Source organism: Lepisma saccharinum, chromosome 22 (assembly GCF_977018435.1).
Source record: "Lepisma saccharinum chromosome 22, izLepSacc3.1, whole genome shotgun sequence".
NCBI lineage: Eukaryota > Metazoa > Arthropoda > Insecta > Zygentoma > Lepismatidae > Lepisma > Lepisma saccharinum.
The window spans coordinates 26,934,394-26,949,190 of record NC_139250.1 but is presented as its reverse complement, the minus strand read 5'-3'; the positions used below and the strand labels follow the sequence as shown (position 1 = coordinate 26,949,190).

Sequence of the window (14,797 nt, the reverse complement as noted above, 5' to 3'; positions counted from 1 at the left end):
ACAGAAAGGCTAATCGGGATTGGACCTACAGTTTAAAGTGGGATCCGAACCACTATGTGCCTCCACCGGAAATCAAACAATACAGCTATTGAATTATTATAAATAGGAAATTAAGAATAAAAGAATGTCATGCACAAAATTAAACAATTGATGTTCTGGTCTCAATTTTATCTTACATTGTTATATGGTCTTTATTTTATTTCTCTTTGTATATATATTTTTTTCAGAACTTCAGTGGATCTTTTAAGTGTACACCTGACTGGGGACCTTCGGACAAAATGAGGCTGCGATTGAGGAAATGTTTTAGGCCAGACTTAGAAACACGATATAACCGTGTGATCAAATTGTGTGAACATGACTGTTTGCTAATTAATAAGCCGCTAGAACGTGCAGTGATAATTGAGAATTTACTTCATACTAGGCTTAAAAGAAGAAGGACAATAAAGATTTCAACGGAGTAAATGCATACTTATATGTAAGTGTTTGTGTGTATATATATATTAATTTAAGTAAGCCCGTGTTATTAAAATTCAATTCAAGTTGAATAAAAATTCTGCAATGATCCTGGTTTTTGTGTTCGTATTCTCTCAACCATGGTATTTTCTCTGTCAGCCACTATAAGGGTTGCGGCGGCACTAATCTATACCTTTGTCTTCTAGTGACTGAACTTTACATTAAAAAAAACACATCATTTTCAGGGGGGGGGGAGTATATTAAAATTTGTTCCCATTGGCGTCTCCAGAAATTTGAATAATAGAAATAACAACAATAATTATGCCATAATAATTAAACTTTCATAATAATAATAATAATTATTATTATTATTATATTATATTGTTATATATTTGAGGGGGCTTACTCAATCCAGCAGGTGAGTGAATATCCAGCATTTTTTTTTTTTACGTTTCATACAGTGTGTACTGAAATGCACAATTATTATACTTTTTTATTAAATTTTAGATAACCAAGAAAAAGCTTTAAAAGTTAGATGGAAATCTTAGTCAACTAGGTGTTGTTTAACCTTCAAGTTTCAGAATTCAAAATGTATGAAAATTCTAGCTCGATCGTTTCAACATTGTCTCCTTGTATTTTTGTGAATATGTGAAAATGAGTCACATATTTTGGTTTCTGAACTTCCATTAATACAACAAGTTAGATGTTTCGGTGGGGGGGGGGGGTTGAACCCTAGAAACCACACTCTTAATACGGCCATGGGCCAACATATTGAGTCCCATTGTTTCTGTTTTTTTCTGGTTTGCGTGACCAGAGCCGATTACTTCACAATGCTGGGTCAATGCTGAAATTTCAAGGGCTCCCACTTAGGATCAAACTCTAGACGGCTTGCACCAAAGGCAAGAACGCTAACCATTTGGCTACCTGGAAGACCTGAACTTTATATCGCGTCTACCAATTTGAACGTCAGATCTTTAAAATTTGATAGAATGAAAACCACAAGTGAAAATGACATATATATATATATTTTTATTATCAGCAACAAACAATGGCATTATGTTTTGAACAATATGTCATTCAAATGTCCTCCTCTACTTCGGTGGGTGGAATGGATTCTGAATGTCCAATTTTGCAGCACGTCTGCACACATATTGAGTGGTATAGCCTCAATAGTTCGTTCGATGTTCCGTTTCAGGTCACGAACTGTGTGTGGCTTAAGTCTCATAGGCCTTAGATTTAACATAACCCCATAGAAAATAATCCAGGTGGGTTAGGTCACATGATCTCGGTGGCAAGTTCACATCACCCTTTCTGGACAGAACTCATCCGGGGAACTTTTCCTGCAATAATTCCATTGTTTGGCAAGCTGTGTGACAAGTTGCACCGTCCTGTTGGAAAAACACATTTTTCATGTCAAGATTTGCCAGTTTAGGCCACAAAAACTGCACCACCATATTCCTGTATCGCTACCCTAAACATTACCCATCTAACAACAAAAGATTTTGTGATATTTTATTAATGCAAAGATCCCTAATCATGACCTGCCTAACCTGACAATGAAACACATTTAGTGATGAAATATTCCTTTGCACTCCATGCATGTGAAATAGAAGGCAGCAGAAATCCGTATTGAAGATGGCAGTAAACAAATGGTTGCTTGCAAACAGAGAATCATATTAGAGTATATGGTGAAGAAAAAATCATTCTCCAGAGAACATGCAATAAGTATTCACTAAGATTCTGAATTGATTGATTTGCTTTTATTTTACACTTCTTGGTTAATTTGTGAAGACGGGAATGAGTAATGATACGATGAAATTGATGAATGGACACTTACATGGATTTCGAATCCCATACCCAGGCTGGGATTCGAAATTGGGACCCCTGGCGTCATAGTACGATGTGCTAACCATCCTGCCATGGGGGCCGGCTTTAAGATTCTGAGGTATATGCTAATAGACATAATTTGATATCTAACCATGTAAGAAAATGCCTGTACACCATGATAAATTTTGAATTAAACAATCAGAACTTGGGCCCACTATGGTAACCACTCTGCCATGCAGGTCGGTATCTTTAATATTAAAGAAATGCAAGACAATAACATATTAAAGATCTAGTTTATTAGTGAGAATTTAGTATTTATTATATCTACATGACACAAATAACTGTCAAATAACAAAACACCTTAGTAACAGCTAATACATATCAAATTATTATAAACTTTTACGACACGGAATAAAGTGGTTGAAGCATGTGACATACAATTTACAACAAATTTTTAAATTGAGTATATGCTTTATAACTAATTTCTTCCTGAGCAATATCTTTTGCAAGTTTGCTGTTGTCAATCAGGCAGTTGTGTTTACAAGTATGTTTCACAAGGCAGTTGAAACGTGTCTGTGTTTTTGGTCTAAACAATTTTCTTAATTTAAGCATACTTTTATCTGGAGGGCCCCATGACCTTTCAGCCTCAAATGCACCTATTGTATTCTGAAATAGAAGAGGAGGAAAATATATACATAGTATTTATAGAAGTTAAATATTGAACAAGCCATAATTGTGGCAAGGGTGTTTGCAGGAAGAGGCAAACAAATTTCAAATTTGCAAACGCAAGTAGCCCTTGAAAGTTCATAAAAAGGAAAACAGTTTTATAAAATGATCTTAAAGTTATTTTAAAATGTCTCACGAATGGAATATATATATATATATATATATATATATATATATATATATATGTTGGTTGGTTATGTAACAAATTATGATACAACATGGTTTTTGGTCCATGTCCAATATTTACCCCGATTTTGACAGAGAGACTGACAAATTTAATTTAATTTTTTGTATGAACCGGTACAATGAACCGTAGGGAAGGTACTATGTCGGCGTTTTTGCTCTGAGGTTTTGGTTAAACCGTAGTTGTGTTATTTTTCTTATTCCTATGTTTTATAATTAATGCAATTAGTATTTTATTACTGCCATATTAGGGAGTGGAGAGAATCACTCAACTAATTTCTCAGATATGTACGTGGGTTGGAAATTTAATAGTGGCAACAGTGCTGTATATACACCATAAAATGGAGCCGGTGCTCCTCACTTGTACCACATGTTAGTTTAATACCTAAGCTACCTCCCAGTAAATGGACCCTCTCTTCCAACACTACGCGTATGTGCAGTGACAAGAGGAATAGACTATAATTGGAGATGGCAGTCTAAAGGTGTGTAGTCAGAACCCCACTAATGTGAGAGATCTGGTGATTCTCGCCATACCTCTAGGACAGACTGTTAATGCACAGTATTACTGTTCATTTTTGGAACATAACCTGTGACCTGCACTTTCTGCTGAATCCTCCCATCATTTTGCAGGACAATGCTCGGGTGCTTGTAGTGCAACATGTAGCTGATTTGTTAGCTTGATGGGGCTGGCAGATGCTCTACTAGCCCCTGTGACTTTGATTTGATCCCTAAGATAAAGCTTCCAAACTGTTCCAGAGATTGATTTGGTATTTTAAATCCACATTATGCACAAAAAGGCTAATCGGAACTGGACCTACAGTTTAAAGTTGGATCCGAACCAATATGTGCTTCCACCTGTTCCAGAGATTCTTCAGGCAATAGACCGCTCCATTCAAACCATCAACAGAAAATGCACTGCTACAGAAATACTACGACTTCCACATTGCTGGCAATTGTTGTGCACAATGCTGGTGACTACATCAAAGGACTGTAAAAGTTTCATAGAGGTATTTCTTTTGTATCATTTGAGAATAAATAGTTGCCACTATTAAATTTCGAAACCACATATATAATGTAATGAGTATACTAATTTTTGTATACATATATGTCATGAAGTAAATATATTTATCAATATATATATGTCTCAGTTTGAATATATTTTTATCATAACAACATGCTGTTACAACTACCAATAAACACATTTCAAGGCAGCATGAACAAATTTTGTGTGTTATCAACTTTCTCTATGCGTAAAAAATAAAATAAAAAGCTGGATCACAGGGACCCAGTGTGTCTTAAGTGTAACTTTTTTCGGTGTGTAGATTCTGGATTAAAATGGGAAGCTTGAATTTAAAAAAAAAAGTCTCTAAAAAAATTGCTTCTTACTCCATCTCAGGCTGAAGAAGGCACATGATGTGGTGAAAGCTTAAAAAGCATAAAATGGAGCAGGAAGTAGTGACAGGACACTCTGCATTGTTGTTCACTTTCTATTTTTAACCTTTCTTAAACCCAATTTACCTTCACATGTTTAAGGGAGAATTTACACCAAAGAGACACGTGTCACTTGGAAGCGAACCCTCAGTAATCAATGCAACCTTTCGAACCGAAGAAACACAGCAAGATGCAAGTATCGCATGTCGCATACATGTCTCTCAGACTGTGCCGTTTTCTCAATACCGTGCATTGTGTCACTTCAGTTTGTTGTTCGTGTATGCACAGTGAATGCTTTACTCCAACGAGCTATATTTAGACTCTAGAAGAGAGCCCAACCGGAGGCCTTACAACATGTTCGAAGCTCAAATTTGTTGATGTAATAAAGCATCGATATGTACAATGTTTTAAGATTTAAACATAATGTTCTTTTCGCGTCATCAAGTTTTTTGATGCAGTTATCGGCTGTAATTTGCCTTCAACATCGTGTAAAGAAGCCCGTGTTTTTGCCAATTACGATGTGACTGCTTTCATTTGAAGAGGACAGCATATGGAAGCACTTTAGTTCAAAATAGATTGGTCAACATGGTACAGTACACTAGTGCATTGTTTCTCAACTGCCGGGCCACGACCCGACACCGTGCTTTCATATCAACTATACTGAGCTGCAAAATGTTCTGCTGAAAGTGGTTGACAACTATCATAATCCCAATATCATATTTGAGTTGTGAGTTTTCGTTTTTTAAGTCCATTTTATGCACAAATACACTTATTAGGACTCGACCTACAGTTTAAAGTGCGACCAGGCACCACTATGTTCCGGTTATCGAACTAAGGATCACTTAATTAAAAGGAGACGGCATTACCACTTCGCAATCCATATTTTTAAATTTGTCAACAATCCTACACATGCAATCAAACTATTATTACTCTTTATGATTATTCCAGAATTTATTTATCAATATTTAATTTTATAGGTACATGTTAATTCATACATAAAATCTTATATTGTAAGTGTAAGTATTTATGAGAAAATTCTTGGGCTAAGGGCATTGACTTAATAAAATACTGGGACATGGTTTCACGAAGGTTGAGAACCATTTCTCTAGTGTTTACGTATTCACTTTATTCAGGCTGGAAAGTCTAGTGTATACAGTTTGAGGTCAGTGCATATTATTTTTCTGTTTTTTCATGCAAAACATGCCTCTCTCGAGTTTCAATAACTTGCACAAATTTTACAATGCAATTTAAATGTAACAATGTCTCTTGTTACGTTTCTGTTGGTGACTAATATATCGGTAAAATGAGTAAACAAATTAGTGTCATTTGCCGTGTGTCCTGTGCATCTTGTGTCTTCGGTGTGAACTCTCATGTCGCATATCGCATGTTGCATATCTCTTCGGTGTGAATTCTCCCTAAAACTTTGACTACTCTTGTCTTAACTCCCGAAGAAGCCACATGATGTGGCGAAAGCTGGAGTTACTAAAACAAGTAAGTATTTACGTAAACTAGACTTCAGCTACTTTATGATACAAATCTGTTCCTAAATTGTACATTTGTAGAAAATATTACATAAACACAACTCACAAGCAGGAACATTCTTGGTAATACAGGATTTGTCCAATAAGTATCGGGATTGATTTTGTCCGGCCAATGGGAAGGTGTGGAGCAGCGGCGGCTGCTTAATACGTGATACCGTGCTATAGCACGTTGCTAAATTTGTTAAAATGAAAAGAAGAAAAAAGTAAATCTCACAGATGCAAGAAGTTTAATGAAGCCCCAAAGTGAAATGAAACTTCTCATGTTAAGAGCCTCAACATTTACCAGCGGCGCCACGTTTTTCCCTCACGCTGGTGGGGCTATAGGGAATAGCGTACCGTGCTAAAATCTCAACAGCACATTTTCGCCCCTTTTTCATCACTCTGCGCATGAATACTGTACACTCCCACTCCTCGATTTGTACGGGGGATAGGGTCTCGGCTCGAGAAAAATCGTCTGCTAGCATGCTACAGGAGGACTCAGCACGGTAAGTGTGTCATCTCAGGATAAGAAGAAAGTCTACGACAACCTATTGCCTCTGTCAGAACAAAGTTTCTTAATGTCATTTTCAAACATTCTGTACGTTATCAGTGTAGGCTTATGTAATGTTTGTAACATGTCGTATACATTAGCAGCACCTGCAAAAAAGTTGGAACACGAATTGACACTACCCCTTAGCCTTTTATCTATTTCGGTGATAAGTTGTAAAGATTGCAACTCTGAAACTATAGTCCATGCCGTTCTTGCTTCCGAAAGTTGATTCTGCTATGTAATTTATGTTTAAGAAATTCTAATTTTATATTTTATCTAAATTACCTGTTTTTAAATGCTAGAAATATATTTCCTTGTGTTCAATAGTCAAGAAACAAACTTACAGAGTACCGTAATTTTTCCCCGGTTTCCAGACCCGAAAATTTTCCGCGTGGTTCACTGTGTTAAAATCGCGTGGTGTGTGAAGGGGTGGTCATTGTTGTGAAGGATTAGCTTTTTGTTGTTGTTAGAAGTGAAAGTGAGTGTGTGTGTGCGTGTTAGTGTACCATGAATTCGGTGGATTCTTTGTTGCAGCGACCCTTTCTCTTCAAGAACACTTGAAGAAAAGTTGGAAATAAAAGCGCTAGGACGACCGTTGCCAGATTTGGATCTATCGCAAAATGCAAAGGGAGGTAAGAACGCTACGCATAAAAGGCGATTTAATAGAAAACTGTACGATAGTGGACCATGGCTTTGTGGGTGTAAAATGGGTATTCTTTGTAATACTTTGTAATAATGAAATGAATGAAGGTGCATTCACAAAGAATACCTATACCCGGGCCGAGACTCCAACCCGGAACTTCGATGGCAAGATCGAAAGTCGACCACTTAACATTTGTGGCCACAGAGCCGGCACGTATGGGTGGGTGGGGGTGGGGGGGGGTTAGGGGTCATTATAAGTACATGAAAAACAGCATCAGTTGTAGCATGCATCTTTGAAAAGTCACGAGCCGCCGCTGGGGTGGAGGGCAGTCTCTGTGGATGGGATGGGTGTTGCTGGATATCACTTGAGCTAGGAGACCCAGCTCAGTTGCCTCTGAACCTTTGGAGTGTGTAGGTCACACTTGAAGTGAAAGTGTGTTTAGTGCTTGCGCCAAGAGTCAAGATGCAACGAACCATCGAGCAGTGCTGTGCCATCAAATTTGTGTTAAACTGAACAAATCTGCTACGGAGACTTTTGATATGATCAGTGAGGCTTACAAGAACGAAGCCATGTCCAGAACGCATGTTTTTGAGTGGCATAAAAAATTAAAAGATGGCCGAGAAGACGTCGAAGGCACACAAGCATCTCTCCTTGACCAAAAAAAGGCCCGCATGAGCAAATCAAGAGTGAAATTGATGCTCATCGTCTTTAGTAATGCAAAAGATGTGGTGCACAAGGAGTTTGTGCCTGCTGGACAAACAGTGAATGGGAAATTTGTACGCAGAAGTGCTCGAACGTTTGAGGATTAGATCGCCGATTCCTGACTGCTGCATCATGACAATGCGCCCAGTCACACGTCGCTAATTGTGAAGGAGGCACTGGCCAAACACAATGTGGCGATGCTGCTACAAGCACTCTACAGTCCAGATATGGCTCCCTTAGACTGCTTTTTGTTCCCTCGGATCCAAAGAGCCTGAAAGGACATCGTTTTGGGACGTTTGAGGTGGTCGAAGCCACTTTGATGGGGTGCCTGAACAGCCTTGTAGTTGCCGACTTCCAGGGGACGTATGAAGAGTGGAAAAAGCGTTGGCAGCAGTGTATTGATGCAGGAGGGTCATATTTGAAGAATATTAACTATCTTCAATAAATTTATTGTTATGACTTCAGTCCCGATACTTATTGGACACACCCTGTAGAGTAAGGAATGAAATTATCTTGATCCTGCCCCATTTGGTTCTCCTCAACTTACACTTTTAAGAAAGTAACAGAGAAAAATGATCGTAATGAATTTTGGGTAGAGCACTAAAGTTTTGTCATGTTTGTTGTCATCTGTTTTCATTAGTTCAACCATTTCCATTGTTGTTAATAATGTAGATAAGTAAAAAAACATTATAAAGCAACCATTGACATGAGAATAGAAATTCACACCAAATCTTCATAAGCCATTAACACTTTTCCTGCCAGGGTGGTTGGGCAAGTGTTGGCAACAACCGTTGGCCCAACGTAATACCAACTTGAATTTGTCAACCATCGTAAACCCAACCTTTCACGTGTAAAAACTGCAGTTGGTCCAACGATTGTGGTTACATTTACTTGACTTGGCATGGGATCATCTGGATATTTATTTTCAGTGTTGAAGCAATATATTGGTTATACTTACATCATGTTGGTAGTAGATAGAAAGGTTGTATACACCAACAATTAGAAAGGGTAGAAGGATACTGCCTATAAGTAATAGAAGTGCCACCTTTGAAAACAGAGCTTGCCGCCAAAAGCTCCGATCGAAGTACACTGCCAGTACCTTTGAGCATGTAAACTGAAATATAAAGATTTCAAATAATTACTCACATTCACTTCTTACACAAATACGAGGTGTGACACAAAAAAAAAACGGATTGTGGCTGTATTACTAAAAATAATTAACTTGATGCATATTGCTTTTGCAGGGATAAACTACCACACCTGCCCTCCCTAGCACCGTGAATTGGACTCACCCAGCCAGCCAGTCGCGAGATAAGCGTCACTGTGTGAACACGCGTGTCAGTGCATTGCAGGAAAATGATGAGCGTGAAAGTAGAACAAAGAGTTAACATCAAGTTTCTCGTGAAACTTCGAAAATCTGCTACTGAAACATTTCAAATGTTGAGGGAAGTTTATGGTGAAGTGTGCATACACAAGTTTTCGAGTGGCACAAAAGGTTTTTGGAGGGTAGGGAGAGTTGTGATGATGATGATCGACCAGGTCGCCCGCTTTCTTCTGTAACTGAAAGAAACATCGAAAATCTATGTCGTGTTGTGAAAAATGAACGCAGATTGAGTGTTAGAGCAATTGCTGAGGCTGTGAACTTGGACAGGGAGTGAGTCAGACGTATCTTAACGGAAGAATTGCAAATGAGAAAAAATTGTGAGAAGATGGTTTCCAAAGTGTTGTCACATGATTAAAAACAGTGCCGAAAGGAATTGTGTATGGACATCGTGGAAAGGATTGACGACGACCCAAATTTGTTGGATTTGGTTGTAACTGTCAACGAAACTTGGATTTTCACCTACGACCCAGAAACGAAGCGACAATCCATGCAGTGGAAGTGCCCCGCCTCCCCTGACCCAAAAAGGCTCAAATGTCAAAGTCCAAATTTAAGGCAACACTACTAGTGTTCTTTGACATTCGTGGGATAGTGATGATTGATTGGGTTCCTAACAGACAAACTGTAAATCAACATTACTATACATTCAGGTGTTGGGAAACTTTGTGAAAAAGTTCTAAATAAAACACCCCAGTTGTGGGAAAGTGGATGGATCTTGCATCAGGACAATGCACCCGCCCACAAGGCACTATCCATACAGCAATTTTTTGCAGTGTTAGAACACCTACTGTACTCACCTGATTTGGCACCTTGTGACCTTTTTTGTTCCCGAAAATCAAATATCAACTAAAAGGAACACATTTTAACTTCGTTAATGAGGTTTAAAAAAAAAATGTACTAAAGGCCCTTACAGAAGATGACTTCCAGGGATGTTACAAACAATGGCAGCGGCGACTGAAGAAGTGTGTTGAAGCAGAGGGGGACTACTTTGAAGGTAACACCACCGACAGGAACCAATAATGTAAGTATTCTGAGTTATTACTTCAATCCGGTTCTTTTTGTGTCACACCTCGTATATAATAATTCCATGCAACTTTTGCAAGAAACTTAATTTATTCTTTTGCTTACTTTCACCATTCACAAAAAGTGCCTCCCTGATGGTGCAGTGGTAACATTCTCACCTTGTAATCAAGGGGCCCCGAGTTCGATACCTGGTGGAGGCACATAGTGGTTCGGATATCACTTTAAACTGTAGGTCCAGTCATAAAGTGGACTTAAAACACCTGTTCAATCAATCAATCAACCATTCACAAAAGGTTGTTCATCGACATTTAATGAGAGTTAAATTGAATTTTCACTGTAGATTGACAGTGACAGTTCTCATTAAATATCAACCAATGTTCCTCTGTGCATGGCAACAGAAAGCCACCAAAATCGATAAGTTAATAAATAATTAAGCAAGGTTCTGGATTTTTGCTTGTGAAATATAGCAACCACATGCAGAACACGATGCACATTAAAGTTATAAGGCAAACTGGTATTCTATTTACACTGTTCATCATCATCATCCGTCACCATTTCCTGCCTCTGGCTGGGTCGGCATAGAAGTCAAGCCTCTCCATTTTTTCCTATTCCTCCACCACTCCTCTTTTTCCATGGTGTTCCAATCTTGTCCTCTTCTCCTAACATTATCTGCTATCTGCTCTTTCCACTGACATCTTGGTCTCCCCTTTGGCCTTATTCCCACTCCTTGTGCATTGTAAGCTCTTACTGGTAGTCTTTCTGCATCCATCCTCTTCATGTGTCCAAACCATCTCATCTGTGCCTGATCTATCCTGTTCTGGAGCTCCACCACCCCCACTGTCTGTCGGATCTCCTCATTCCTTATTCTAATCCTTCTAGTCTTCCCCAATATACTCCTTAAAAATTTCATCTCCACTGCGTGCATCTTTCTTTTGTCTCTCTCTGTCATTGTCCAAGTCTCTGTTCCATATGTAAATATTGGAACATAGTATGTGTTATATATTACCTTCTTGCATTTCATATGTACATCCCTGTTCCATATTAATCTTCTAACACTTTGAACGAGTCCACCAGCCTTCTGTTTACCTCCTCATTTATTCTTCCACGTCTCTCACTTATGTTTCCTAGATATTTGAAGCTCTCCACTACCCTCAACTCTCCTGTGTCCATCTTTATTCTTGGTTCATTTCTGGCTCTGTTTCTTGTTGTTATTAGCTCCTAGATCTTTTCTGCACTGAATTTCATTCCTGCTCTTCTGATTTTCTCATTCCAACTATCAAGCTGTCTCTGTACTTCTTCTTCCCTGTTCCCTCATATTACTAAGTCATCAACCACTCTATTCTTCCCACTGGTGTATTCGCACAGCTCTGGTTGGCCTTGTATGTGCTCTGCACTCTGCACACTATCTCTTCCTCGACTCCCTTCCAAATCTTTGTTCTGTCCATGCTATTGTATGCCTTTTCTATATCTAGGAATGCCATAATCAAATCATTCCCATACTCATAGTGCCTTTCATGTAATTGCCTTATGCTGAATATCAGATCTACTGTTGATCTGCCTCTTCTAAATCCATTCTGTTCCTTTCTCACGTTCAGCTCTGTTACTTCCCTTATTCTCTTCTCTAATATTTTCTCATACATCTTTGCTGAGTGGCACATTAGTGTTGTTCCTCTGCACTGTTATGCTTATTTAAAGAACCTAAAAATGCAATTAGTATCAGTTAAAGTAACATAGAGAAAACATAAAATTCCCCAGAAAAGATATGGAAAAAGTAAATATCAAATTTGATATTTACATAAGAACTCTGAACTACTTTCAAACATGAACTGTTTTGAATGGAGATGATAATTTACCCATGGAATATTAAATGACAAACTTTTTGTGGGAAGTTAAATACAGTGAACCTCGATTTTACATTTTTGATCGTACCAAGCTGAAAAAACTTTAAAATGTTAAATCGAGGAAAATTTTTATAGAATTTTGCTATGTTGGATTCAATAAAATTGAATGTATAATCAGGGTTCCACTGTATTTTCCATCCCAACAAACGTAGTGAGAATAAGGGAAATAGTTAAATTGTACACATATATATTTATTTGGCAAGTCAGTATAGCTCAACAAAATCTAATTCCACTTGTATGAGGGTAGGTTGTCAAAATTTTACTTCATTGCCATTCTGCCAAGAATATGTCAGACGTCAACCCTCTATGATAAACAGTTCTGTTATATTTTTTGTATGTATTCTCATATTTGAAAAGGTTTGCGCTTTTAAAAGAACAATCATTAGAAATGAAATATGAGGAGTTGTTGTTCCAGAGAAATTAAGACAGTCATGGTCTGCTAGCCCAAAAGTAAGTTTGAAAGTTAGTAAAAGCAGATTCCATGAATTATACCATCATATACATAAAGTTAATAATAAAAGTTGAAGAATCATGCTTTTAAGTACAGGTACTTATATAAATATCAGGTCTGGAAAATTTTCTGTTCTACGAATACGTCACCACATTTAGTTCCTTCATTACAAAAAAGACTTACTATATAAATTCCTGGCAACACACTCCAGCATAGTCTCCAATAAAATGTTGGATTAAAATCCAACATGAAGTACATGTCTCCTGATAATCTTGTGATTCCGTACATCCAGAACACAGCTGCTGCTTCTAAGGTGATAATTACTAGGAGAGGCACAGTTGACAGGAACATCAGCAATTCCTCTTGAAGAGCCATTGGTTTCTGTGAGGGGAGTTAAATGAAGCAAATTGTATTATTTTTAATATAGCATCACTTTTCTGCCAGTTTTGGCTAATTGCTACGATAAGGAATACTGATGAGCAATGAACAGATTTATATGTAGTAAAAATGTGCTAAATATGTAAATACATATTTAGTTATTTTCACCAAAATATGGAGTTAAATATGGACTTAAAATGTTAACATTTACCTTTTTAATAACATAAGACACAACACGAGCTACCTAAAACACAGTCTCAGCATTATAACTGTTACCGTGACTGTCTTGAAGAGAAACCAGAAGGGAAGCTGCTGTCACATGTGCAACTAGTAGCGAGGGTGGGGTTAGCAATGGGCTGCTTGACTTGTGACACTCTTCCAATGTTTGTAACAACCAGGAGCCGATACTTGACCCCTGATTCTGTATTGTTGATAACAATTGTAAATAAACAGGAATTTCAAGTGTTTTGCAGTAGCAAAAGCAAACAATTGGGAGGAAAAAAAAAACCCATTATTGTCCGGATGACAGAAAATTTGTAATTAATGCAATTGGAGGGTATGAAAAAGGTTGTAAACTTTCATTTATTCTCAAGAAATTCACCCAACTCTTTCAGTCATGTAGTTATTGCACGAATATGGAGCATATGTTGAGAAATGTACTGAAATATGGAAATAATATATGAAAATTACTAAAATATGTAAAATATGAGCCAAAACCTAATATATGTACAAATATGGAAACACAAACAGAATTTTTTGAGTCTATATGTCATGAGGTGCAAAGAAATTACAAAATACACTCCTCAAAAAAGTTTGTAGTTGTTATATTAGGCACAACAAGTTTGGAATATTATTATATTAGGTGATAGACATGGTGGCATATGTCGGCGAAAAGACTAGAACGTCCACCAGACATATACCATGTTGCATTCCAAGACTATGTCTTACAAATTTTCTAATGTAATAATATTCCAAACTTTTTGCGAGGAGTGTATAACTGATTTCAGCTTCATACATAAATATTTATTTACATATAAATGCGTGGCCGCGGTGGCTCAGTCGGTAACGCGTCTGACTACCATGCTCAAGGTCCCGGGTTCGATCCCCGGCCGGTTCAAATCCGGGAACTTTTCTAACGGTGGAAACGGCCCCGGCGCCCACCCAGCGTCGAATAACATGGGTACCTGGGGGAAACCCTGGGGGGTAAAGGCGGTCAGGGGTGTGATGCTGATCACATCACCCCCACTCACGACCGGATCAAGAAAGTGTGGGGCGTTACCCCCACACCCCCTATACGCCTTCATGGCGTGGTGCTATGCACAGGGGAACACTTTACTTTTTTCTTTTTTTTATATAAATCCGTTACCTGCTGATGAGATAAAATTGATGAAGAGACACTCATAAAGAACACCCATGCCAAGACTGGGACTCGAACCAAGGAACTTTAGTCACATGATCAATACACGACCACTTGACTCTCGGCTACGAAGTTGGCTATGAAAACAAATACCTTAAAATCGATGGTGCACCAAGGGAGAAGTCATGTGTAAGTGACAAACGACGTGTGACATACCTTCAGGGTGGCATGTCAGTTGAAAATGAGGTTTTCTACAGCATGCATGCTGTCC

The 14,797-nt window shown here is 38.1% G+C and overlaps 2 protein-coding genes across 6 annotated transcripts in view; one reads left to right on the top strand and one right to left on the bottom strand.

Annotated features, from left to right (window-relative positions):
- The window catches only part of LOC146004738 (sodium-dependent serotonin transporter-like), a 60,721-nt gene extending 60,187 nt beyond the window's left edge, over window positions 1-534 (top strand). For all 3 annotated transcript variants that reach the window (XM_083143701.1, XM_083143702.1, XM_083143700.1), the window contains one exon: window positions 228-534. In XM_083143701.1, coding sequence (XP_082999827.1) covers window positions 228-461 — 234 coding nt within the window. In that variant the 3' untranslated portion in view covers window positions 462-534. The remainder of the gene's footprint in view (window positions 1-227) is intronic.
- Window positions 535-2,587: 2,053 nt separating this feature from the next.
- The window catches only part of LOC146004752 (sodium-dependent proline transporter-like), a 78,719-nt gene continuing 66,509 nt past the window's right edge, over window positions 2,588-14,797 (bottom strand). For all 3 annotated transcript variants that reach the window (XM_083143724.1, XM_083143725.1, XM_083143726.1), the window contains 3 exons: window positions 12,975-13,172; window positions 8,994-9,149; window positions 2,588-2,946 (listed from right to left, as the gene is read on the bottom strand). In XM_083143724.1, coding sequence (XP_082999850.1) covers window positions 2,722-2,946; window positions 8,994-9,149; window positions 12,975-13,172 — 579 coding nt within the window. In that variant the 3' untranslated portion in view covers window positions 2,588-2,721. The remainder of the gene's footprint in view (window positions 2,947-8,993; window positions 9,150-12,974; window positions 13,173-14,797) is intronic.